This window comes from Nyctereutes procyonoides, unplaced genomic scaffold, assembly GCF_905146905.1.
Source record: "Nyctereutes procyonoides isolate TBG_1078 unplaced genomic scaffold, NYPRO_anot_genome, whole genome shotgun sequence".
Lineage (NCBI taxonomy): Eukaryota > Metazoa > Chordata > Mammalia > Carnivora > Canidae > Nyctereutes > Nyctereutes procyonoides.
This window is the reverse complement of record NW_026575044.1, coordinates 47,134,749-47,161,946: the sequence shown is the minus strand read 5'-3', so window position 1 is coordinate 47,161,946 and position 27,198 is coordinate 47,134,749. Positions and strand designations below refer to the sequence as shown.

Genomic DNA, 27,198 nt, shown 5'->3' with positions numbered 1-27,198 from the left:
ACATTGGTCTATAATTCTCCTTTTTGGAGGGGTCTTTGTCTGGTTTTGGAATCAATGTGATGCTTGCCCCATAAAATGAATTCGGAAGTATTCCATTCCTTTCTATTTTTTTGGAATAGCTTTAGTAGAATAGGTGTTGTTTCTTCTTTAAACGTTTGATAGAATTCCCCTGGGAAGCCATCTGGCCCTGGACTTTTATGTCTTAGGAGGTTTTTGATGACTGTTTCAATCTCCTCCCTGGTTATTGGCCTGTTCAGGTTTTCAATTTCTTCCTGTTCCAGTTTTGGTAATTTGTGGTTTTCCAAAAATGCATCCATTTCTTCTAGATTGCCTAATTTATTAGCATATAGCTGCTGATAATAGGTTTTTAAAATCATTTGTATTTCCTTGGTATTGTTGGTGATGTCTCCTTTCTCATTCATGATTTTATTAATTTGAGTCTTTTCTCTCTTCTTTTTAATAAGGCTGGCTAATGGTTTATCTATCTTATTAATTCTTTCAAAGAACCAACTCCTGGTTTTGTTCATCTGTTCTACAGTTCTTCTGGTCTCTATTTCATTGAGTTCTGCTAGGAACTTTATTAACTCTCTCCTTCTGCTTGGTGTAGGTTTTATTTGCTGTTTTTTCTCCAACTCTTTTAGGTGCAAGATTAGCTCACGTATTTGAGTGTTTCCATTTTTTTGAGGGATGCTTGTATTGCGATGTATTTCCCTTTTAGGACTGCTTTTGCTGTATCCCAAAGATTTTGAACGGTTGCATCTTCATTCTCATTAGTTTCCATGAATCTTTTTAATTCTTCCCTAATTTCCTGGTTGTCTCTTTCATCCTTTTTTTTTTTTTTTGGTGGTGTGCTTTATTTATTTATTTTTATAATAAATTTATTTTTTATTGGTGTTCAATTTGCCAACTTACAGAATAACACCCAGTGCTCATCCCATCAAGTGCCCCCCTCAGTGCCCGTCACCCATTCACCCCCACTCCCCACCCTCCTCCCCTTCCACCACCCTTAGTTCATTTCCCAGAGTTAGGAGTCTTTATGTTCTTTCTCCCTTTCTGATATTTCCCACATACTTCTTCTCCCTTCTCTTATATTCCCTTTCACTATTATTTATATTCACCAAATGAATGAGAACATATAATGTTTGTCCTTCTCTGATTGACTTACTTCACTCAGCATAATACCCTCCAGTTCCATCCACGTCAACCCAGCAATTGCACTGTTGGGGATTTACCTCAAAGATACAGATGCAATGAAATGCTGGGACACCTGCACCCCGATGTTTCTAGCAGCAATGACCCTTTCATCTTTTAGCAGGATGGTCCTTAATCTCCACGTGTTTGACATCCTTCCAAACTTCTTCTTGTGATTTAGTTCTAATTTCAAAGCATTATGGTCTGAGAGTATGCAGGGGACAATCTCAATCTTTTGGTATTGGTTGAGACCTAATTTGTGACCCAGTATGTGGTCTATTCTGGAGAAAGTTCCATGTGCACTTGAGAAGAATGTGTATTCAGTTGCATTTGGATGTAAAGTTCTGTAAATATATGTGAAATCCATCTGGTCCAGTGTATCATTTAAGCTCTTGTTTCAGGTAGCCCGGGTGGCTCAGCAGTTTAGTACCACCTTCGGCCCAGGGCGTGATCCTGGAGACATGGATCGAGTGCCATGTCAGGCTCCCTGTGGGGAGCCTGCTTCTCCCTATGCCTGTGTCTCTGCCTCTCTCTCTGTGTCTCTCATGAATAAATAAAATCTTAAAATAAAGTAAAGCTCTTGTTTCTTTGGAGATGTTGTGCTTAGAATATATGTCATTTGCAGAAAGTGTTGTGTTGAAGTCTCCCAGTATTAGTTGTATTATTATCTAAATATGTCTTCACTTTGGTTATTAATTGATTGATAGACTTGGCAGCTCCCACATTAGGGGCATAAATATTCATGATTGTTAGGTCCTCTTGTTGGATAGATCCTTTAAGTATGATATAATGTCCCTCTTCATCTCTTACTACAATCTTTGGGATCAACTCTAATTTATCTGATATGAGGATTGCTACCTCAGCTTTCTTTTGAGGACCGTTTGAATGGTAAATGGTTCTCCAACCTTTCCTTTTCAGGCTGGAGGTGTCCTTAGGTAAAAATGAGTCTCTTGTAGACAGCAAATAGATGGGTCTTGCTTTTTTATCCAGTCTGAAACCCTGCATCTTTTGATGGGATCATTTAGCCCATTCATGCTCAGAGTTACTATTATATATCAAAGATATGAATTTGGTGTCATCGTAATAACTATTCAGTCCCTGATTTTGTGGATTACTTCTTTAGGCTTCCTCTTTCTTTTACAGGGTCCCCCTTAATATTTCTTACAGAGCTGGTTTGGTGGTCACATATTCTTTCAGTTTCTGCCTACCCCAGAAGCTCTTTATCTCTCCTATTCTGAATGACAGCCTCACTGGATAAAGTATTCTTGGTTGCATGTACTTCTCATTTAGGATGCTGAATATATATCCTGCCAGCCCTTTCTGGCCAGCCAGGTCTCTGTGGAGAGGTCTGCTGTTAATCTAATATTTCTCCCCATATAAGCTAGGGATCTCTTGTCTTTTGCTGCTTTAAGGATTTTCTCTTTATCTTTGGAATTTGCAAGTTTCACTATTAAATGTCGAGGTGTTGAGTGGTTTTTATTGATTTTAGGGGGTGGCCTATCTCCTGGATCTGAATGCCTGTTTCCCTCCCCAAATTAGGGAAGTTCTCAGCTATGATTTGTTCAAATATGCTTTCTGGTCCTCTGGCCCTCTCGGTGCCCCCTGGAACCCCAATTAAACGTAGATTTTTCCTTCAGAGTTTGTCATTTATTTCCTTAACCTTTGCTCATGGTCTTTTGTTTTTATCTTTTTTCCTCAGTTTCCTTGCTTTCCATCAACCTGTCTTCTATGTCACTCACGCTTTCTTCTACCTCATTAACCCTTGTTGTTAGGACCTCCAGTTTGGATTGCATCTCATTTAATTGATTTTTAATTTTGGCCTGATTAGATCTAAATTCTGCAGTCATGAAGTCTCTTGTTCCCTTTATGCTTTTTTCCAAAGCACCAGTAGCTTTGTAATTGTGCTTCTGAATTGGCTTTCTGACATTGTATTTAAATCCAAATTCTGTAACTCTGTGGCAGAGAGTACTCTTTCTGATTTTTTTTTTTTTTTGTGGTGAGTTCTTCTTTCTAATCATTTTGCTCAGTGTAGAGTGGTTGTATGAGCAGGCTGTGTTAAGAATATGAACCACCACCTAAGTAAATTTCACTCTAGATGATTCTGCTGAGGTCAGAGACCAGAAATTGAAAATAAAGATCAGAACAAAATAAAACAAAAGGACCACTAAAGTGAAAAGCAAATTTTAAAACAAAGTAGTAAAAAAATAAAAGGCCGTGAATCCCATTGAAGAAGAGGGGAAAAAAAAGAAAAGAAATAGAAAGAAGAGAAAAAAAGGGGGGACTGGGAGATGGTGGTGGTGAAGAAGTTGTAGTGGAGGGAGAATGTAGTCTACCTGAGGGGTTCTAGAGGTTGATCCTTTTGTTTCTGAGTATGTTAAGTTCTGGATGTTAGAAGATGCTCATTTCCAAATTTATATAAACCAGAAATACTTGTAGAAAGCCCCAACCAAAATATAAATGAGATAAAAGAGGGGGGCAGAATGGGAATGAGGAATCTCACAGAATGAACCGGCACAGTATTCCACTTGGTTCTGGGTGCATGCTGGTCATGTTTTAGAAGGTATTAACTTCCGCCATTGTAGAACAAAATGAGGCAGAGAAAAAACAAAACACGAAACGACAACAAAAAAAACATATCTTGTATATCTCCCAAAGTTAAGTTGAGTATGTTGAAGGGAATCTAGAAGTTGGAAAATATATCTAGGACCTGTAATTGTAGAAATATGAAAGTCAAAATGGAAGAATCTTAAAAATGAAGAGGTGGTAAGATATTGTAGTTAAGGTGGGAAAAAGAGAAAAAAAAAGGAAATTTATAGTCTGTTATAAAAACGAAGTAGTACTAGAAAAAGGGAGAAAAAAATTCGGAGGGTTATCCTCTGGTTCTATACACTGTAAATCCCTCGGCTTCCCCTTTCCAGCACTGTTTGGTCAAGAACTTGCTCTTCCCCTGTCCTTCCAGTGGGTCTCTGGGGGAGGGGCTGCTGTGCTGATTCTCAGGTGTGTGCACTTGGGGGAGCTGCCCCGCCCCCTGCCAGGTGCAGGACTCAGTGGGAACTGTTTATCCTGTGAGGCCCCTGCTCCCTAGCGGCCCGCTCTGTCCCAGGCACAGGGTGACACCAGGAGGAACAACAACAGTGGCGGCGGCAAGCTCTCCAGCCCTAGAGTCAGCTCCTGCAGTATGTACCGCAGCTCCCAGTCTGCACTGGCCTAGGTGCTCCCCGGGGGCGGGGGCGCTGACACAGCTTGGGGACGCCTGGCGGCAGGAGCATCCCCGCTGTCCTGTGTCCTCCCCACCTCCATCTGTCCTGGGGGAGCGCAGGATCCTGGGCTGTGTCCCCCGTGCCCTGGGGTCCGGGGCCTGCATGGCTGGAATTGTGCTCCCGGGGTGCCTGAAGGCAGCAAGCCACAGTCCCCTCTGACCGGAGACCCCACCTGACCCACCAGCTTCTCCCCAAGGCCCCGCCAGATGCGCTCCAGTCTAAAGGGTGGATCTTGGTTTAGCCTCTCCCAAAGTGCAAGATACTTCATGTCCTCATTCCACAGAGAATTTACCACAGGTTTTAGCTGAAATCCATGCCTCGTCTTCTACCAGGACCCTTCCATACATCTAAAAATTTGTTTTAACTGGGAGGCTCTAGAGAAATAGTAAGACTATCACCATTCTGATTTGGTCCTCACATCTCTTATCGCCCCCACCCACCCCCAGCCCGCCCTTTACTGAGAGGCATGGGGAAAGGGACTTCAAAACCATCTGTGCATTTTTTTCTTTTCAAGGCAACCATTTATCTTAAAGATCACTGCTTCCCTTGCCTCTGACTGGATTCATTATCACTATATTGTGCTATTTTCATTAGCACAATAAAGCAAGAAGGTGCTTATGAGAGGAAAGAGAGGAAAATACTATTCTTAACATGGCAGGAAGTCAACGTCTAAATCAAAGGACTTGGTCCTGCAGCCCAGGTAGCCTTATGAAAGCAGGTAGCCAGCAGTACTCACTGCTGCCACCCAACAGAGGAGCAGGTTCTAAATAGCAGCAATTAGGACAAACAGTAATTAAGAAATTAAGTATGTGTTAATCACCAAATACTTGACAATTTATGTTTTAATGAACAACAATTAATCTAAAATTAAGTGTGTTCCATGCAGGTTACCATTGGGATTTGTACCTGTAGAATACTCTTCTCCTAAAAAGAAAAAAAAGAAAAGAAAAGAAAGAAAAGAAAAAGAAAGAAGAAAGAAAGAAAGAAAGAAAGAAAGAAAGAAAGAAAGAAAGAAAGAAAGAAAGAAAGAAAAAGAGGGGATCCCTGGGTGGCTCAGCGGTTTAGTGCCTGCCTTTGGCCCAGGACGTGATCCTGGAGTCCCGGGATCGAGTTCCGCGTCGGGCTCCCGGCATGGAGCCTGCTTCTCCCTCTGCCTGTGTCTCTGCCTTTCTCTCTCTCTATGTCTATCATGAATAAATAAAAAAAATTTAAAAGAAAGAGAAAGAAAGAAAGAAAGAAAGAAAGAAAGAAAGAAAGAAAGAAGAAAGAAAGAAAGAAAGAAAGAAAGAAAGAAAGAAAGAAAGAAAGAAAGAAAGAAAGAAAGAAAGAAGAAAGAAGAGAGAAGAGAGAAAAGCTACATGGAATGAATTACAATGGCAAGAATACTTTGCTAAGAAACATTCTGAAACTCAATAAATGCCGAGTTAAGATAATGTTAGGGGAAAGAGTAGGAAAACAAAAGATCCTCAAGGAAACTTACTGTTTAGAGAAAGTACACAGGGTAGTGGTGTCTACTTTTAGCAAAAACCTCTCCAAATCCAACAACTGAAAAATTCAGACTCTGACCAAGCTGAGAAACAACTAGTGTGTAGTAGCCAAAACCCAATTGCCATTCCTAACAAAGAGAGAGAGAGAGAGAGAGAGAGAGAGAGAGAGAGAGAACAGGGGCAAGGAGCCCAGTGTGGCAAACCCTGGAGTTAGATGGGGCCCTTGCTTCCCATGGTACAGAGTCCAGAGCTTCTGCTGGAAAGAAACCGCGTTCACTTTATTTCACCTAGTTTCATGGAAGGATTCATTCCTGTAACCCTTTTTCACTGAGTACCTTCAGCCATTCCACTAAATACATTTAAAGAGTGACTTAGGAGGAAAGCACTCAAATATTAGCTATTTCCCTTGTTCTGTCTACTATAATCTTAATCTCAATAAACTACCATTATTTATGGAAATGTTAGCACACCCTAAATGTGCTTTTCCATTCATCTTTACACCATGCACTGCCTCTCTATTTTGTCCCATAATTAGTGAGGTTCCATAGGTTTAAGTCAGTTGCCCAAACTTACAAGTAAACAAGGTTGATACTTAAGTCAGTTCTGCTTAACTCATGGTATATAGTTCTACTATACTATGATGCAGCCTATTTCCAAATAATACTATAATATGAAAGTCCTTTATAAGTTAATTCTGGGGGGATTCTTGGGTGGCTCAGCAGTTTAGTGCGTGCCTTTGGCCCAGGGCGTGATCCTGGAGTCATGAGATCGAGTCCCACATCAGGCTCTCTGCATGGAGCCTGCTTCTCCCTCTGCCTGTGTCTCTGCCTCTCTCTCTTTCTGTGTGTCTCTCATGCATAAATAAATAAAATCTTTTTTAAAAAACAGTTAATTCATCAATCTTAACTCATATCAAAACTATTAATAAAGTGTAAAAAGCATCTTTTAGAAATAAAGTGCTTTACAGACAAGAAATATTTTAATATGCTAATATTTTAAGTATATGTCCACTCCATAGAAATGTTTTAGATCTCTCTAATGTATCTTGCAGCCTAAATTCACTAATGTAGAAGTGATGTCTGGGGGAAAGCTGATTTCCAGTGCACTGACAGAGGGTCTCCCAAGGGTCCTAGTTCCTTCAGATGTTCATGTCCTACTATCTTGCCCTTGGCTTTCTAATACGGAAATGGTCTGTCTATATCCTAAAAAGGCATCATTTAGAAATTGACTCTTATGAACTATGCTCACATGACACCAGAAAATATTTTTAAAATTTTGTGATTTAAAATGTAATACTGCTGACCCTTGAACATGGGTATGAACTCTGTGAATCTGCTTATACCTGCATTTTTTCTCAATAATTACAGAACAGCATTATAAACATTTCCTTTTTGAAGTGAAAGGCCTGTACTTGGAAAACTATAAAACACTAATGAAGGAAATTAAAGATAACACAAACAAATGGAAAGATATCCCATGCTCATGGATTGGAAGAATTAATATTGCTAAAATATCCAAATTACGTGAAACAATCTACAAGATTTTTTTTTAAGATTTTATTTATTTATTCATGGAGGCACATACAGAGAGAGAGAGAGAGAGAGAGAGACAGAGACAGAGAAGGAGAGAAGCAGAGACACAGGCAGAGGGAGAAGCAGGCTCCTTGCAGGGAGCCTGACATGGGACTCGATCCCCGGTCTCCAGGATCACACCCTGGGTTGAAGGTGGTGCTAAACCACTAAGCCACCAGGGCTGCCCTGCAATCTACAAGATTAAATGCAATCCCTAGCAAAATACCAACAACATTTTCACAAAACTAAAACAAATAATACTAAAATTTGTATAGAACCACAAAAGAGGGCAGCCCGGGTGGCTCAGCAATTTAGCGCCGCTTTCAGTCTAGGTCATGATCCTGGAGACCCGGGATCAAGTCCCATGTCGGGCTTCCTGCGTAAAGCCTGCTTCTCCCTCTGCCTGTGTCTCTTCCTCTCTCTGTCTCTCTCTCTGTTTCTCATGAATGAATAAAATCTTTTAAAAAAACCACAAAAAGCCCCAAAAAGTAATCCTGAGAAAGAACAAAGCTGGAGGTATCATCATTCCAGATTTCAAGCTATACTACAAAGCTATAGTAATCAAAACAGTATGGTATTGGCACAAAAACAGACACAAAGATCAATGGAATAGGATAGAAAGCCCAGAAATAAACCACGCCTATATGGTCAATTAGTCAATAACAGAGGAGGCAAGAAGATAATGGAAAAGCTTTTTAAAAATGGTATTAAGAAAGCTGGACAGCTACATGCAAAACAAATGAGATGGGGCTACTTTCTAACACCACACACACACACACACACACACACACAAATCAAAATGGATTAAAGACCTAAATATGAAACCTGAAATATTTTCTTAACATTTTTCTGGCTTATTTTATTATAAGAATATAATATATAATACATATAGCATACAAATTTGTGTTAATCAACTGTTTATGTTTTTGATAAGGCTTCTGATCAATAGTAGGTTGGTTATTAGTAAAATTTTAGGGGAGTCAAAAGTAATGCATGGATTTTTCCAGTGCATGGGGGGTTGGCACTCCTTACCTCTACAATGTTCAAAGGTTAACTATAGTCACATAGGGCAGACTCACATCCTTAGACTAACAGAATTTCTGATAGATAAATTGAGGTGGGAAATTAATGCAAAAGCAGATGGGCTCACACATGATTCACATTTTTAAGAGCATCAGGATATGATAGCCATCTCCTCAGTAAAGGCAAGCTGACCCAAATAGCTAAGGACTGCATTGGGCAAGGAAGCTCTTTCCTTGGGCAGTGCTGCCCATGCACAGGCAACTTACTTTTCTAACTGTTTTCTGGTCATCTCCAGTTAGGTTGACACCTTGGGCCAGGGATGGGAATCGGATTTGGTAGATGTTCTCCTTCTTACTTGCCTTTGTTAATATGGTTTGCCTTTCTCATTCCAACTGGGAAACATCATTCAGGTCTTCCATGGTGATTTTAAGCCCTATTGTTCAGTGTCTGGAAGGTTTCCTCCTGACATCTCTATTATCTCATCTACAGAGTGCCGTTTATCTGATAGCTTGTGTTACTATTAGAGTAATGATTTCAGTAAGTTCACTGCCCAGCAGATAAAGAAGAAATATATGCCTTTCACTATGCCTTTAAAACTTTAAAAACTAATGTTTGGTGGTAGGGCTCAGAAATCAAACTAACAAGTGACCTTTCAGTGGATCCAAACCTTTTACAGATGTTGATCACCAGATTCTTAACAACCTAGCAATGCTGTATTAAAGAATCTCTACAAATCCACTTTTAAATCAAAAGTAGAAAGCTATTCCTAATGAATCAACCAGTGAACCAAAAAGCAATAGTGATTATGAAACAAACAAGGGGTAGTGAAAGGGGAGGTGGGTAGGGGGATGGGGTGACTAGGTGACGGGCACTGAGGGGTACACTTGGTGGGGTGAGCACTGGGTGTTATGCTACATGTTGGCAAATTGAACTCCAATAAAAAATATACAAAAAAAAAGCAATAGTGAGAATTAGGTTCTGATTCAACTTGATAAGTCATGTACTGCTCATTATGTAAGAGAGGTTAGAGCGGGAAGTAGGTGGATCTGGGGGGGTGGGGGTCAGAGGGTCACAATTGGGGCGGCTAACTATTTTATTCAAAAGAGCCCAAGAAAGGAAGAAGAATTCATTGGAAATCACAATGTCCTGATATATAGGACCACCTCACTTTCAATATAATTCCATAATTCCTTTTTAAAGGCTGATCTCCTAAGATCATTAAACTAAATCATTCCTCTCATTTAAACTCTCTGAACTAGATGTGCCAAGGCTGTTATGGACTGAATGCTGTGTTCCTCCCCAATTTCATATGTTGAGGCCCTGAACCCAATGTGATGATACTTGGAGATGCAGCTTTAGGGAGGCAATCTGGTTTAGATGAGGTCATGAATGTGGAGCCCCCATAATTAGCATCCTAATAAGAAGAGGGGAGACAAAAGCTCTTTCTCTCCATATGCACAGACAGAGGAAAGGCCACTGAGCACACTGTGAGAAGACAAGAAGGAGGCCATCTAAAAGACAGGCCCTCACCAAGAATTGAATCTATGAGAATCCTGCAGGAGGACCTCCAGGTTCTACAACCATGAGAAAGAATGCCTATCATTTGAGGCACCCACTCTATGGTAATTTGTCAGAGCAACCTGAGCTTAGACAAAAGCAAAATACCACTGTAAGATCTGGATTGCAGCCAATGTCAAAACTAAACCAATGCATTGGACTCCAGAGGCATGAGGGGGCCCAAGGGTGTTCACCCCTAGAGATTCTGGGTGGGCAGTGCTCACGTAAAAGAGAGGAAAATCGGAGCACAGATGAGCAGACGTACCTTCTGATCTTGCCTACAAGTTTATCCCACTGCCTTTATCCAGCATATGCCTGGAGACTAAGGCAGAACCCAGTGCACGTTCCAGAAGGACAATGGGAACATCATAGACCTATGTCTTCTCTCTTTTGGTAAGGTCTCCTCCAAAAAAAGTTTCTAAAAGCACAGCTTCTTAGCCTAGTCCATCATATAAAAATTTTTGAAACCTAGCTTAACCAAACCCACTTCCCCTGATTCCTTTTTAAGACTATGGAAAAAGAAACTTTGTCCCAGAAACAATTTTTTTTAAATTATGCCACTGATTGCTAATCTAGTTATTAAAAAGGTTATTTGTTAAATAGGGTATTTTCCCTGTGGAAGAAAAACTTTTTTTTTCTTTGAGATTTTAAGATTTTATTTACTTATTTGAGAGAGAGAGAATAAGCAGTGGGGAGGGGTAGAGAAAACAGAGAGAGAGAGAGAGAGAAGCAGATTCCCTGCTGAGAAGGGAGCCCGATGCAAGGCTTGGGACTTGGAGATCATGACCTGAGCAGAAGGTGCACGCTTAACTGACTGAGCCACTCAGATGCCCCATTCTCTTTGGCATTTTATGAATAAAAACAGAACATATACATTGGAGAAAATTTAGAATATGACAGATGGTAGAAAGAAAAAAGTTCATATCACCTGTTACCCTACTAGCTAGAGATATCACTTTTTAATATATTTATTTCAGCATATATTTTAGTCTTTATTTTATAATATATATTATACATTATTATATATACCTTATCATATAAACATTATTTTAAAATTAAAAAACATAATATATAAAATTTAAACAATGGGATTTATCATTTTATACCAGTTTTTCCCCTTAGCAACATAAGCTTCAAGAGATCATTAAGTGGCTTCCCATGACATTATTCTTAATTGTTGCAAAATGCATTTTTGAATTGAGGTAACATAAATTAATTAATGCTCTAATGTTGGAAATAATACTGTTTCTGATTTTTCATCATTATAAATAAACTGCCATGAAAATCCTTATAGTTAATTATTTGCAACCATTTTTCCCTACTTAGGATGAATTCCTAACAGTGAATTGCTAAATTTAGACCTACCTAATTTTTAACACTCTTAAAAGAAGTGTGCTTTTAAAAGACTTTGAACAATTTATGTGTGTACTATTTAACAACTTACACATGTACTATTCAAGACATATGTATCTCTCAATCATTAAATTCTAGAAATTGTTGCAGGTAAAAGGGTAGAGAGACAAATGAGGCACAACAGTGACAGCCCATTTATTCCCATTATCAAATCCAGGGAGAGAGGAACTAGGATTGATGCATCTTTTCTAATAAACACCAAACCTGCAAAATGGATTCTTGGGTGTTGTGCCTGCCATTAGGAAGACAAGCAGCCCTTGAGAAGACTCAGTTTTCCCTTCCCTGAGTCTAGCTAAGCACCTCAATTAAATATGAGAGATGATCTTGGATCTATGTTCCAGCTGGCTCCTAAGCGAGCCAAAGGAATTAAGGAAGAGAGAAGCAAAATATCTCAATCCTCTTAATGAATCCTCTTAGCTTGAAATTAATTGAGTATTTTTCTCAATATCAAGTTATTTAAAGGTACTGTGGACAAAAGTGTGGGGGGGGGAAGCACCAAATGCCCTTGTCACTAATTCCCCACCTTTGATCCTGAGACAGGATGATCTTGTGATACAAGTCACTCTCCTCCAGAAGGGACATGACATCAGGGTTGCTTTGGTGCCACTTTTTAACTATTCCTGGCCTCCACTCTTTAGTTACTTTAAAGGAGAACTCCACATGGGTAACGTGGCTCTTAAAAGAATATCCCAAGTAACAGGACAGCAGCCCCTCCAGGACAAGGACTTAGCCTATATATGTTATTTTTTTTCCACTGGGATGCGAACAAGGAATGCACCTAGCTAGCTGGTCCACTGAGGCTCACTTCTTAATGACATTTACTCCTGTGAGAAAACCCATGAACAAAAGGGGCTTCCTCTTTTAGAATCAAGTGCTATGTCTCTGTTGGTCATATACAGCTTATTTAATATAGCACTTGCAGATAACGCTTCCTGCCCTGCTGTGGGTCACTTAAAACAACATTTTTGTTTTTATTTTTCTTTTACTTTCTTAAAACAACATAGGCATAAACAAGTTTGAAAGGTGTTCGTTACTCATTTTTCAAGGTAACACACTGAACACACTCCTTACCATAAGGAAGCATAAGGTTCCCTAACCTCGATATAAAAAAAAAATACCTATACTTTTTTATAGTCTCCAATTATACTAATATACAAACTATATTTTCAGAAATTAGAAGATGCATCAAAACAGGAAATGAAAACAAAGTACCTACCTGATAAAAATTAGGCCAGAATGTACTAATGGCCAGTTCTGCCCTGTTCCACGTGCGGGTAGGGTCTCCAGATATGTTCCAGATAGGATTGCCCAAAGGCCCGTTATTAACCTTCACGTAGACATTGAGTAACCCGGGAGCAGCGTTATTCTTGCTGGACACAAAATAGTGAAAATCAATGCAGTGGGTATCATTTTCTTTCAGCTGAGGTAAGAGGAGGTGGGCTCTCTGGCCCTCAGGTCTTCCAGATGTGTTCACCAGCATGAAAGAGCCTGTGGAAAGAAAATCAAAGGGAAGTTACAGCCTGAAATACTAATTTCTGGTCATTTGTCAAGCTGCCATCATTTATGTGGGTTGACATTGCAATACACCATATCTTACTTAGGCTTTTAGAGTCCTGTCTCTTTCATACCTTTTCACCTCCAAGTGTTTGCCAAGAACAATGAATAGAAAGTTCCCTTGAAGTTACTGCAATTAGTCTCCTAAGCAACAAAAATATGCATAATTTGCTGCCCTGCACTGATTATCTGGTAGTCACTAGCCACATGTGGCTATTTACATTAAAATTAAGTAAAAATCTGTAATATTAAAAGTCTAGGTTCTGAGTCACATTTCAAGCGTTGGCTGGGCACATGTGGCTCATTGCTCTCACAGTGGCATGCAGAGATACTGAACCTCTCTATAGAACCTCAGAAAGTTCTATGGGACCATACTATTCTCTACTGGTACCACCATTTAGTAATTTCAGCCATTTAATATTCTCATGTAACCTAGAGAGAGAGAGAGAACAGATTTGCCTAATTTGTGGAATCCTAGAAAACTTCACTGGCCCTGTGATTCTCCTTGTTGTCAATACAATATAATTCTCTTGCAGTTTAGTGCTACCAGCCCTTCCCCATTGCTTTAACAACTGACTTCTTGATAGTGGAGATGTTTTCGTGACAGATATGACAGCATGTACTGATGCAACCATTGAACCAAAGGATGGTCATTTGCAGAAATATCTATGAGCAATTTGTATCTATATCCACAGCACTAGCCTACCCATGACTGCTGAAGAATTTCCAAATGGATTCAGGCTTTCAGATACCTTGGCATCAACTGTCACTCAGGCCCTCCCCATGTCTAAGATCAACAGAAATGGCAATTAAAATAATTATATGAATTTTATATATCATTTATTTTACCTTTATCTTCCTTATGTAAATATAAAGGAAGATAAAAGCAAAATATTCTAAGATAAAAGGGATAAAAGGGAAAACAGAACATCATAAAGCCTTTCTGGCAGAGAGGAAAAATGTATTGAAGCTCTAGGGGAAAGAGCACCTAAATTTGGAGCATAAAGATGAAAAAGGAAAGTATTACTCACATATGGTTAGACTCATGATTTCTACTGGATGAGGATACTATTCCCCCAGTTGAAGAGTCTTTTTAAAATTTCCCCTATTGTGAACCATAATTTTCAAGGACACACATGTATGTATGTTTGTGTGTGTATATATTTTAGTACACACCCAACAGATATCTATAAACATACCTACACTACTAGAAGAAGTGTAGTTTTTCTTTTCTTGTCTACAAACTGTGATTTCCTAAACAGCAAAAGGAGAAGATCACCTTTCCCAGAGAATTATTACAAGGACAAAATATAAAACATAAATGTAGTTATATCTTCTATAAATTAATAGGCTACTGTTAAGGGAACAATATTAGACAATGTTTACTGAAGGCTGTTAGTAAGAGGAGCTAGTAGTGTTAATGACATTAAAGACAAACAGGAATTGAGTCACAGAGAGATTAGGAAGCAGTTTATCCAGGTTTTAGGATGAGTTAGTGGCCACAGCAAAACTTTGAGCCTCTGAGCTTCCAGCCCATTACTCACCCTGCTACACTCCAATAACCCCATGTTTCTTCATGTGCCATTTGAGCATATATGAAGAAAACAAAGCCCTTCATGACAGTGAAGGAAAATTATAGTCGCTCTTTGAAAACAGAGCAATTTTTCAAGAGATGAATGTTATGCACCTGGAAATATGAAAGCCAAGCCACAAGGGAAGGGTTATCTATGGAACATATATTCCAATAATAAGGAAGAACTACAAATGTGATTTAAGAATGAGTTGGGGGCTCAGAAAGGGAACAAGTAGCAAGGGAATATCATTGAAATGATTCGGGGTTAGCTACATTCTACAAAATGTAAAAAACAAAAACAAAAACAAAAAAACAAATCTTCAAAATAGGCAGGGTTGACCAACCCCATCACCACTCTAAAGCTGGCTGTTGGTGTTTACAACACAAGTTCAAAATCGTACTTTTTGTAGTAAATCCGAGCAGATCTTTTCTGTTTTTGATCAAGTGGGGCTCCATCACCCACAACATAGTTACAATGTGTATTGTGGCACGGCCCACCATGATGTGGCCTTGAGGCCAATGCTGAATCAGCAAAACATGTAGTAGTGCCCTAAGGCCAAGGAAAGTACTTCTTGCAGAATTTCCATCAATGAAACTCAGGCAGCCACGGTGGTAAACATGGAAGCATGGCAAAATGTGTATTTCCTGTATCCTGTGACATCTAGTTTGGATGTCTGGATGAAACTGAAACAGAGAAGTCCTTTTTCACATGTTGGTATAAACAGGATAGCTTCCTACCATTACTGTTCAGGGAATCACCAGGAATCCCAAAAATATTCTTCTAGCTGAGTCACCGATCCTCCACTATACTCCGTTCCAGCACAAAATGCTGCGTCAGCTTTCTGAGCTATCTAATGTATGCAGAAATTCTTAACTTGAGGTCAAAGTGAAATTTAGGTATTGTAAGTTATAAACACTCAAATGATCATAATTTTTATACTCCTTTCTCCTTTTTAACCTTTTCAAGCCAAAAAAATACAGTCTGTTTTGTTACCTGGGGTGCTTCTGAAATGCAGGTTAGTTCAAATCCGATTAGCAATTAGGGGCATGACATCCATATAACACTAAAGTCCCTCGGGTTCATGTGTGACTTTCTGCAGGACCTAAAAGTTATCAAGCGATCTCAACAAAGGGCTTCATGATGACCTTTTAAACAAAACTACAGTCCTGCAGTGGTGCCTTCACTCAGGGGAAGAAGTGGCAAGAAGTTGGAGTGGTTTCCAGAGCCATCCTCTCCATTTGTGAAGCTGCCTGGGAAACTGCAAGAACAGAAGAAGAAGCTGTGGAGCTTCTGCCCCCCTCCCGAGTTGAAAAGGAAGAATATTGACTGATGGAGAAGACAAACCCTGAATCCTATTCTTAAGTTGGCAGAAAGTGATCTCTATTAGAAGGGACTTAACTGTAGCAGAAGGACGAAGCCAGAGCCGTAGGGTACAGGGCTGAGGATGCAGTCACTGGGATTCAGGATGCCAGAGAGGAGTTGATAAGTCTAGTATTTTTAGAAGTGTTGTTACTGTTTTTGTTGGCTCTCCAGCTACAGAGCTGCCCAGCTTTTGAGTGGTCAGCCCCAAACCCATTTTTCTCAGAAAAATCTATCACTTCCAAGTATGTGCTTCTGTGAAATTAGTCAGAGATCTTCCAAGAACATGGGTGTGGTGTTGCTGGAAGTGCCAGCTCTATCCATGCCACCTTCTTCACCTGTTCTGGCCTCAGAAAGCAATTATGCCTGGACTGGTCACAAGCAAAGTTGTTCTTCCTTTTGACAGTAGAGAAGCCACCTGAACGCACTATGGTCAATACACATGGTTTTTAGGGAAAAGTCTCCCTTTACCAAGCGCCTTCCCTGGGGTATGGTCACCTGAGAGTTCCTTTTTGTTTTTCCATCCAGAGTCTCTCCATTGGGATTTTAATGTAGCTCCCATAATTAATGTTAATGTATAAAGGCACTTAGGACCATGCACGCCATATAGCAGAAGTACAAAAATTGTTGGTGATGAGTATTATTATTACTTTTTCTCATACCTCAACAAAATGTGTGGGCTTCTCTAAATTATCTGCAATTCCTTAGCATATAGCTTGATCTATTCCACCTGTCCTCTTCACAGCCTCCTAGTCCTATTCCTATTTCTCTAAGTGATAATTTCTAAGTTTCTTCTCACGAGAGAGGAACATTAGTATTGAAGGGTTACAAAACCTTTAACACACTTGATCTTGCCCCTACATTTAAGCTTTGGGAAAAAGATCTTTATTTCTGTGTGTGGTCATGAGGTCTTATCTCACAGCTTCGAAGTACAGAAGATGACATTTCAGCCAACACAAGTATTTCCTGACAGTTCTACTTGATTGTCTTATGGTGAGTTTACATGAGAAAGTGTGAACACTTACGTTTAGCACACTCTGGCAAACCCAGAATCCTGGGGATGAATTCACAATTGTGAATACAGAAATGGCAGGTAGGATGGAAGAGATGGCTTTTAACTGAATTCATCACCTATCGGCAATGAAAGTAAAATTAACTCGCCAATGTTTAAAGGATCCAAGGCATTTATATTCAATTTTAGACTATTAAGTCTGTTTTTAAAAATATCTCTGTATGGCTGAATGTTTAATTTTTACTTCCTGCTTCAATGTTTTGACTGTGAGGAAATGCATTTTCAAAGACTAATTGGGTCTCCCTCAGTAGGTGCTTCCTTACCTCAATTTTTTTCCCCAACAAAAAAACACTCCAACTGGGCAAATAAATAAAAGAAATCAGAATTCAAATTAGCATAGAAATTCTGCTTGTGTTCGAATAACAAAACATCCTTAAGTCACAAGTGTAGAAGTTGAGAATATAACATTGCAGGCAAATGAAAAGAGCTCCACGGAACAGAGCTGGCTTCAAATGGGAGACTTTTAAAAGCACCCTTTGAAGGACTTTAAGAATCCTTATTTTGGATTCTCTGGAAAAGAAAGACTCTTACAAGAACATGAAAAATGCACATTCTTAAATCTTTGGGTGAATTAAATTTAGCTTAATCATATCTACTGGCAAATGTTTTTGACTGGACTATCTTCCATCATTGTTTGTGACAGCAGCCAGAGCTACATATAATTAGTTATTCCCCTCTACCCCGTCATTAAAATTTGCATTGGTGTGGTAAAAACTCAAGATTTTTAAAGGCGAAGGAAACTGCATGAATTCTCCTCATACATTTCAGAAACTTTGTGTGCCCAACAAAAAAGGAGCGTTTTCTTTCATCCAGTAAGAAGAGAGTATTAGGTGTTATTAAATACTTTGGCTGGTGGAGAAGCAGCATTTTATCAACTTGAAAAGGAAAAGATTTTCTACCCCAAATGTGTCTCTTTGGCATGGGGATTCTTTTAAGCGGGCTATTCTTTTTCCCTCTCTTTTTAAAAAATTATTTATTTAAATTCAATTTAGTTAACATACAGTGGATTACTAGTTCTACCCCCCTGAAACTAAGGGGTAGAATTTAGTGATTCATCAGTTACATAAAACATCCAGAGCTCATTCCATCAAGTGCCCTGCTTAATGTCCATCACCCAGCTATCCCATTCCCCAACCCAACTCCTCCCCCACCAGTGACTCTCAGTTTATTCCCTATAGTTAAGAGTCCCTTATGGTTGACCTTCCCTCTCTATTTTTTTGTCTTATTTGTCCTTCCCTTCCCCTATGCTCATTTGTTTTGTTTCTTAAATTCCACATCTGAGTGAGATCTTATGGTGCCCATATTTCTGATTGACTTATTTTACTTAGCACAATGCCCTCTAGTTCCATCTACATCATTGCAAATGGCAAGATTCCATTATTTTTGATGGTTCGGTAGTATTCTACTATGTGTATATAGTATTCCACTGTGATCTATCTATCTATCTATCTATCTACTCTACCTACCTACTTATATCACAACTTTATCCATTTATCTATCAATGGATATCTGGGCTCTTTCCAGTTTGACTATTGTGGACACTGCTGCTATAACACTGGGGTGCAGGTGCCCCTTTGAATCACTATGTTTGTATCCTTTGGATAAATACCTAGTAGTAGCTGGTTATTCTAAACAGCAGACACAGGAAGCTCTCAAAACTGAGTAGAAGTTAGCCTTGCATAAGAGACACTTACCATAGGAAGCTCTATTTGTAAGTGTCTCCCTTCCAGTACTAGGAAGAGGGGGAAAACCACATTTCTAGAAACTTATCAATGGAGGGGCAAATACTTATGTGTTCACTACAACCTTACTCTTGTTGACTGCTTTTCCTTCCCAGACTCACCACCTCCAACATCCTCTGTCTTTAGCTGAAGATAGTATTTAAGATGATGGTTTCAGCCATTTTAGGGAGTTCCTGTTCTAGGGTCTCTCCCATGTATACAGGAAGGGTACATGATATTAAACTTCTGATTGTTTTCTCTGTTTAATCTGTTTTATATTAATTTAATGATTAGACCAGGCAAAGAACCTAGAAGGTGCAGAGGGGCAAAATTTGCCACCTCAAAGTGTGTCTCTTTGACATATGGATAATTTTAGGCAGATTATTTTTAAGAAATGGAAGGCTCAGGAAGAAACTTAGACCTTCCCCCTAAAAGAATTTAGGTAGAGGAGCTGCTCCAGAAAGTGAGCCATCATCATAGATAATTACTATATGAGCTAAGTGTGGTAGACAGGCAGGAACTTACAAAAGTCTGTTTGTTAAAATTCCTCTCTATGTCCCATTGTTTCTGCATGAACCAGCAAACAGCTACTTGCCAAACATTTAACTCTTTTTTCATCTTCCTATGAAACATCCTTCTTCCCTTTGAAGTCCTGGATGTCCACCTCCTTTTCCTTGGTTCTGGATGGCCTCTAAGCTTCAACTGCCTAACTGCTTGAGGGCCTGATAGTCTTACAAACCCCTTCCCCTCGTCTGTACATATGTAATTAAGTTTTATTTTCTCCTGTTAATCTGTCTTGTGTTAATTAAATTCCTAGACCAGCCAAAAAACCCTTGAGGCACAGGAGACATTTTTTCCTCCTTAACAAAGGCAAGAAGGGAACATTACCCACCCCCACAAATTTTAATGCCATTATAAAATTCACTTCTTAAACCTCCTAATTTTAGTAAAAGCACATGGATGATAGGCCTTTTTCTTCCTTTGGCTGTTTTGTCTTTTTTTTTTTTTCCTTTTTTCTCTATGACCATGTCTTCAAATGTATAGACTTAAAATCCAAAAGCCAAATTGAAAGTTTGTAAGTTCCATTTTTGCTGGTGTACATCTTGCCTCTAGTTAACATGGCCATTCTTTCTTCTTCTAACCCATTATACATGCCAGTTGTAACAATTTAGTTGTCTAGAGAAGTGTTTTTTGAACACTCTATGATGAGGGGCCATTTTTTAAAAATATCCAATGCATCTCATCAAATTTACGTAAAACGCAATAAATATGGACTTTCACAAAAGAATAAAAAGACTTGCAAAATGCAACCCCAAATTTGTTACTAGATTAAATAGATGTAAATCACTGTCAAATTTCTATAAAATTTTCTAATGAATTGCTCTTGATTTCTATAGCGGTCATGGGCAGGATCAATGTGTTGACCAGCTCTGACGTGCAGACCACACCAAGTGGTATAGGCTTAAGGTTCGCATGGAATAGTATACTGGTTCCCAAGTACCCACATGAACAGTTTTTCTTAATGTGGTAGGAAAATACTAAAACGGACAAATTGAAAGAAAGGAAGGGGAAAAAATTCTCTGGTTTCTCAACCCAAGGATGAAAGCTATCAGGCCAAACCCTTTGGCTGTGAAAGAAATTGGCTGAAGAAAACACAAAGGGAACATAGGAAGTGAATGGAGAGAGAAGAGGCAAACACGATCACAGGGAATGAAAAGCCAGCACCAAGACTAAATTCAGAAAAGAACTAGCTTTGAGGCAAGGAAGAGAGGAAGAAAGCTCCCAAAACACATCTTGGCTATTCTTGAGAAAAGGAGAATGCAGGGAAGTAAACTGTGCCACCCAGTGCCTGGACTGGGTTCTATATCTTTCTCATCTCATTAAATCCTCGCAACAATAAAGACCCACAGATACACAGAGGACAGTTAATTCACCAAAGGGTCGACCAACAGCATCCGATGGAGCTAAAAGGAATCTGAATTTTTCACGTTCAAGCTCTCAATGCAATGCTCTAAACCCAACGTTTTTCAAACACTTTGACCCAACATAGTACCAAATACATTTTATATTCATCCCAGCACACACATCTGATGTTACATGTGAATACACACACAAACATACAAAACTTATATGAAGAAATGTGTGTCACTATTCCTCCTGCCATGTGTATGTGTATTATACTCACATTTCCCATTCTATTCTGCTCCATTTTGCAACATACGTAAGTAAAACAATGCTGGGCACAACCCACAACAGATTCTACACCCCATCCATGTATACTTTCAGGTCATACAGCAACTCCTTTCCCAATCACCAAAACGAACAAGATCTATACTGTGCTCCATCCGCTTCCTTCATAAGAGTGCTTTTCATTTTTAATTTGTAATTTTAAATTTGATCTCATCCTTCAAATACCAAAATATATCCCTCCTCCTGTTCCTCAGCCAGTACTAACAATGGTCCTAAGGAACATGTCTTTTCCAATGAGAAACCTCACAAAATAAGGAAGTTGAAAGCCTGTGGAGAAATAAATGAACTCAGGGAGCAAGGCTCAAAGGAACAAAGCCTCTGCAGGGAGGTGCCACCACCACTTTAAAAATACTTATTAGCACCCATTTCAGCCTGATAAAACCACATCCATAGCCACATCCATATTCTGCAAAGCCTCTGCAGGGAGGTGCCACCACCACTTTAAAAATACTTATTAGCACCCATTTCAGCCTGATAAAACCACATCCATAGCCACATCCATATTCTGCAGACCAGATGTCATGCATCCTTCATCATCTACTGCCTCTTCTATGCCCCTCTCAAAAATTTCACCCTGGTACAAATGTGAATACTTATTTTGCAACCCCTAGAGAGTAAAACTTTAATAAAACAATGGTCTTTTCACCCAACAATCATATCTGCTTTTCTGCTTTGCCCTCTCTCTTGTCTTTCTCTTGGATTCTTAAATATTACCAATGGCAAGACCATTTGTTAAGTGCACTAATTTTTGCCACAGTCCTAATAAACTGGTGAAAATACCCCAGATGGTAAAGAAATACCCACACCACAGGAAAGCCCCAGCAAAACCATCTAACTGTGCCACTTCTTCATTTCCTGAGTCTAGGTGGCACTCTCCTGGAAGAAGAGGTGATGGGCTCATCTGGCAGGGGCCTCCCTACAAGTCAGACTGGCTGGTATCCAGCATTCTATTCTCCCCAAGGGAATGCCACATCAATCTAGGTGCTATAAAATTAATAATAAGCATAACTAAAGCATAGCATACACCTAAATAATAAGCATCATAATAAGCATACCATATACCAAAAATGTGCATAAAACACTTCCTTCAAGATATTTTAATATAAAAAGGCTCAAAAAATACACAATTGTCAATTTAGTGATTCAAAGCATAACAGAATGGGCATTTTTACCATTTATTATTCATAAAAACACTGAGCTGACCCAAATAAATTCATCTGCCTTACCTGGCCACTTTTAGCCACAGCGGGGTATATCTGAGTGTCCATTATATACTGGGCATTTTAAGAACTATGAACAATAAACCCTGGACCAATTCCTCCAGCAAAAATCTCACAGCTCAGCTGTAATTGTATTTTAGATATTTCGTATTCAGCACAGAAAGAAAAAAAATGCACAGAATTAACAAACCCAACCCATTAAGTTTACCAACATTTACATAACCACAACCTCAAGGGCCTGTAAAATGTGTAGATTTAGAACTGTCAACTGATAACTCTTTTTTTAAAAGAGTTTTGAGACTGGGAAGGAAAAATAAAATGAGGTAAAATCAGAGAGAGAGACAAACCATAAGAGACTCTTGACTCTAGGAAACAAACTGAAGGTTGCTGGAGGGGATGTGGGTGGGGGGATGGAATAACTGGGTGATGGGTATTAAGGAGCAAATGTGTTAGAATGACCACTGGGTGTTATTTGCAACTGTTGAATCACTAAATTCTACCCCTGAAACTAATAATACACTATATATCAATTAGTTTTTTTTTAAAAGAAGGAATGAAGAGGCTCATGGCAAACGGAAGACATCCTGGAGGTTCCATCCAGAAAAGTAATATGCTCTCCTTTCATAAGAAAAGTAAAGCTATTTTGAGAACTAATTCACGTTACAGTATGTCATCAAAACTCGCTTCAGTGACTTAGCTGGAAAATACTATGTGTGCACTTTATAATTTACAAGTAAAAAACAAACACAAAGTAAAGCAAGCACAACCTTTTAACTATCTGCTGATGCTAATGACTGTATCTGGGGGAAAAGCCATGAGTACAATGGAGAAGTGACAGGTATACTGTTCAGAACTTTCTTGAGAGACTGCTTAATTTCCCATACGTCAGATTTTTTTTATTGATTGACATCTTTAGAAACTAGTTCAGTTTTGTTCTAAATCTCAGAATGACACAAATCATCACAATATAAGTGTCTACTTATTTTCCCCGTAAATTACTGTTGACTTAGAGATAATTTTTTTTCACCTGTGTATCTGCTAACAGACTAAACTTTGTCTTGCTTTAAGAAGAAATTACACAGTTAGCTTCTATGTAAAATGTAAACCAAACGTAACTGTTCTTCAGTTTAACAGGAGCCTGCTAGTGGTGCTCAAAAGGGGTTAGCTAAATCACTTTGTCATAAAAAATATTTCTCCAAAACAGTGTAAGTATTCTGTTAGCATCCATAATTGAGAGCTCCCCGTAATCCTGAAGAGGGAACCAAAGATTTTGCTCAAGATGTTTCATGAGCCTGGCAGAAGGTCAGAAGCCAAAGCCCCGCAGGGACTTGCGCTGCCTGGTCAGAGGGGGAGAAAGCAGAAATAATCCAAACTTGACAAGGTTAGTCAGTAGAGGAAATTAAACTGGCCTCCACATTAAATGGAGGATACGATATCAAATTTATAAATGATCAAAATGGTCTGGAAATTAAGGAATCTGTTGGATTAATTCATCAGGAACAACATCAAGATATCAATAAATAAAGCTTTTTTAAGATTTTTTTTTTATTCATGAGAGACACACACAGAGAGAGAGGGAGGGGGAGAGAGAGAGAGAGAGAGAGAGAGAGAGAGAGAGAGAGAGAGAGAGGCAGAGACACAGAGGGAGAAGCTGGCTCCATGCAGGGAGCCCAATGTGGGACTCGATCCCAGGACTCCAGGATCACACCCTGGGCTAAAGGTGGTGCTAAACCGCTGAGTCACCCAGGCTGCCCTAGATATCAATAAATATATAGCAAATGACATGAAAAGGCAATTTGCATTAGCAAAAATACAATTAGTAAAGAGAGGTCTGCGAAAATATTCAGCTTTACCACTAAATCATGAAATTTAAAATAAAGCAAATGTTGGATACAATTTCAAATGTAAACGTCTTAGATATGTAAAAATTTCAAAGACCAAATGTTTGTGAGCTTCTGGTGAAGCTCCTGCAAGTGTTCAGAAAGGAAGCACTGTCATTTATTATAGAATTCCGATAGTAAAGATCATAAGGACAGTCATGCTCTTTGCCCTTCTAGAGCAGGTGAGGAGAGAAATCTCACCTACAAATCTTACTTAGCTTCAGGTGACCTTATGAAAGGTCTAAACCTGAGTTGATTCATGTACAGTGTGACAAAGGAAAATAGGTAAATATATTGGCTACTAATATGGGGAGTAATAACAGTTAACACATACATAATATTTAATACGTGCCAGGCATTCTTCTAAGTGCAGTATATATATTTACCCTTTTAAATCTTAGAGAAGACAAGAAAGCTGAAATGTAGAGAGGTTAAGTAACTTGTCCAAGGTTATACAGCTACGTTAGTAAACATGAGATATGATCCCAGGCAAAGTGACTCAGTCTGTGCTCATGAGTATGATACCATGCTGCTTCTCAGTTTTGAAGCAGTACATTAGTTCGATTTGATTTGATTTTTAGTTAGATAATTTTAGGAAGAACACTATAGCCTCTTGAGTCAATACATATATACTGTACACAGTGTATATAGTACTTGTATTTCATATATAATATATATACACAGATATATCTATAGATCTAATCTATCTATAAAATATACACACAAATACACATACATGTGTATATAAAGAAGTAAAGTCTGAATCTGAGAAACATAAGGCTACAAGGGAAAAAGGACAACTTGCTCATAACCAGGTGAACAAGTCCTGGCTAGCCTGCTGGAGGAAGGGGACCCTGTGAAGCAGAGATCTGCTTTCCCCACCCAGGCCCCAGTCGATCCTACAGCTTATTGCTGCTGCATGAAGGAGCCAGCCAAGAACAGCCACACAAAGCCCCCAGATCAGCAGAACCACTCAGCTGAACCCAGCCCAAATAACTGACACATAGAATTGTTAGCTATAGGTATTATTTTAAGATACCCAAGTTTGGGGAGCACCCAGGCAGCTCAGTGGGTTAAGCATCTGACTCCTGATTTTGGCTCAGGTCCTGATGTCAGGGATGTGAGGCTGAGCCCTGCCTTGGGCTCCATGGTGGGCGTGGAGTCTGCTTCAGATTCTCTCCACCTCTCCCTCTGTCTCTCCCGCCAAAACAAACAAATGAACAAAAAAAAGGTACCACATTTGGGGACAGTGTGTTATGCACCCAAAGCTAATAATGTCTGATGAGGAGGACACAGAAATATGCTTTCTACCCTGTGTATTATAAACATTTTAATTATAAAAGTTTTAAATAATAAAAAAATGTTGATAAAAAGCTAACAGTATCTTCAATGGCCACACACTTATCCCACTGAGGTAGTAGTGTATTTCCTGCAAAACTCTATACATGCAGGTATATATATATATTTTTTAAAGATTTTTATTTATTCATTCATGAGAGACACAGACAGAGAGAGGCAGAGAAACAGGCAGAGGGAGAAACAGGCAGAGGGAGAAGCAAGCTCCACGCAGGGAGCCCGAAGTGGGACTTGATCCGAGTCTCCAGGATCAGGCCCTGGGCTGAAGACGGTGCTAAACTGCTGAGCCACCTGGGCTGCCCCACAGGTGTATATTTATATACCTGAGGTGAGTCTTTTTTTTTTTTTTAGCCTTTTCTTTTATTTTTCAAAAAATAATAACCTGACACATTTCTCTGCAGTTTTTTTTGTTCTTTATTCAGTAATATAATGTAGACAATTCTTTAGGCCAAAATGAGCATAAGGACCCAGTTCTACATTTTTAATACCTGCCACTATGAAGTATCCTCCAATAAAATAGCCATCCATATGAACACACTGCAGAATAGGGTCCTGCTGGCCCAATTTGCTGGCCAAAAGGGATATATATTTTTAATTGTCCAATGTTTTGAATTAATGGATATAAATACTAAACAACTGCTCCAAACATGAAAATAATTGATTTTTTATTTATTAATGATCATGGTCAGTGCTTTACATAAAGTAGCCCTGTTACTTTAGCTAACAGCAGACTGGCTAATGGGACAGTGGGTTTGAAGCTTAAGGAAGCTGTCTCATGGTTTTCTTGGTTCTAAGTGTGGCCAATGACCATGACTTCTTCTTCACATTCTTACTGTTGTCATTAAATCTCCATTATGTGCTTGCTATGTGCTGCTCACTGTGCAAAGTACTTCTTAACCATTCTTTTATTTGATCCCTTTAATAATGCATTGAGATGAGTATTATTATTTTATATTCAGAAGTGTTAAAAATCCTTCCCAAGGTCATACACAAAAACAGGATTTTAATCTAATCAATCTGATTCTACAGCTGATATTTTAAACCGACATATAATCAAGATTTTGTAGCACATTGCAGAGTCAATATCTGTGGTGTATGCTCACCACAGTCAAATATCTGTGGTGTATGCTCTCTGGAGAAAATTAAAAATAACAACAATAACAACCAAAATATACTAGAAGTTATCAGGGTTATCTTCAGCTTCGAATTACAACTCTTAAAAAATAAAATGAGTTGACTCTCAAATCACATAAGCTATTCTCTTCCTTAAAAACAAATTAAAACCCACTATGCTCAAGATGACAGTATGGAGCCAAAATTAGTTCTATTATTTTTTCTCAAGTAAATGAGGCTTAGTGACAAATGCAAAATAGGGAGATAAGAACCAAATCTATTTCTTTGAAAACTACCAAGGTTCACTGGAAAATATGAATTTTAAATAAGACATTTAATATTGTATAAACAATTAGATCAACCCCTGATCTCTTCAGAAGCCCAGAGGATACTGTTTATTCTTGTTGCTTCCTAATGCAATAAAATGATACAATAATACTCATATGGCTTTACTTAAAAAATGTGACTTAAGGTCAAATCATTCAAAACAGATGTCCAATTTCCTTAGTTTACACAACTCTAGAGAAGACAAACATCATCTGCTAAGTGCTAAAAGAGTCTGGGGGTCAGAAACATTCATGATGATTTGCAAAGCTC

At 38.9% G+C, this 27,198-nt stretch overlaps 1 protein-coding gene across 2 annotated transcripts in view; it reads right to left on the bottom strand.

Annotated features, from left to right (window-relative positions):
* The window catches only part of PTPRM (protein tyrosine phosphatase receptor type M), a 768,694-nt gene that overhangs the window by 465,284 nt on the left and 276,212 nt on the right, over window positions 1-27,198 (bottom strand). For both annotated transcript variants that reach the window (XM_055323971.1, XM_055323972.1), the window contains exon 3: window positions 12,719-12,990. In XM_055323971.1, the coding sequence (XP_055179946.1) occupies window positions 12,719-12,990 (272 nt within the window). The remainder of the gene's footprint in view (window positions 1-12,718; window positions 12,991-27,198) is intronic.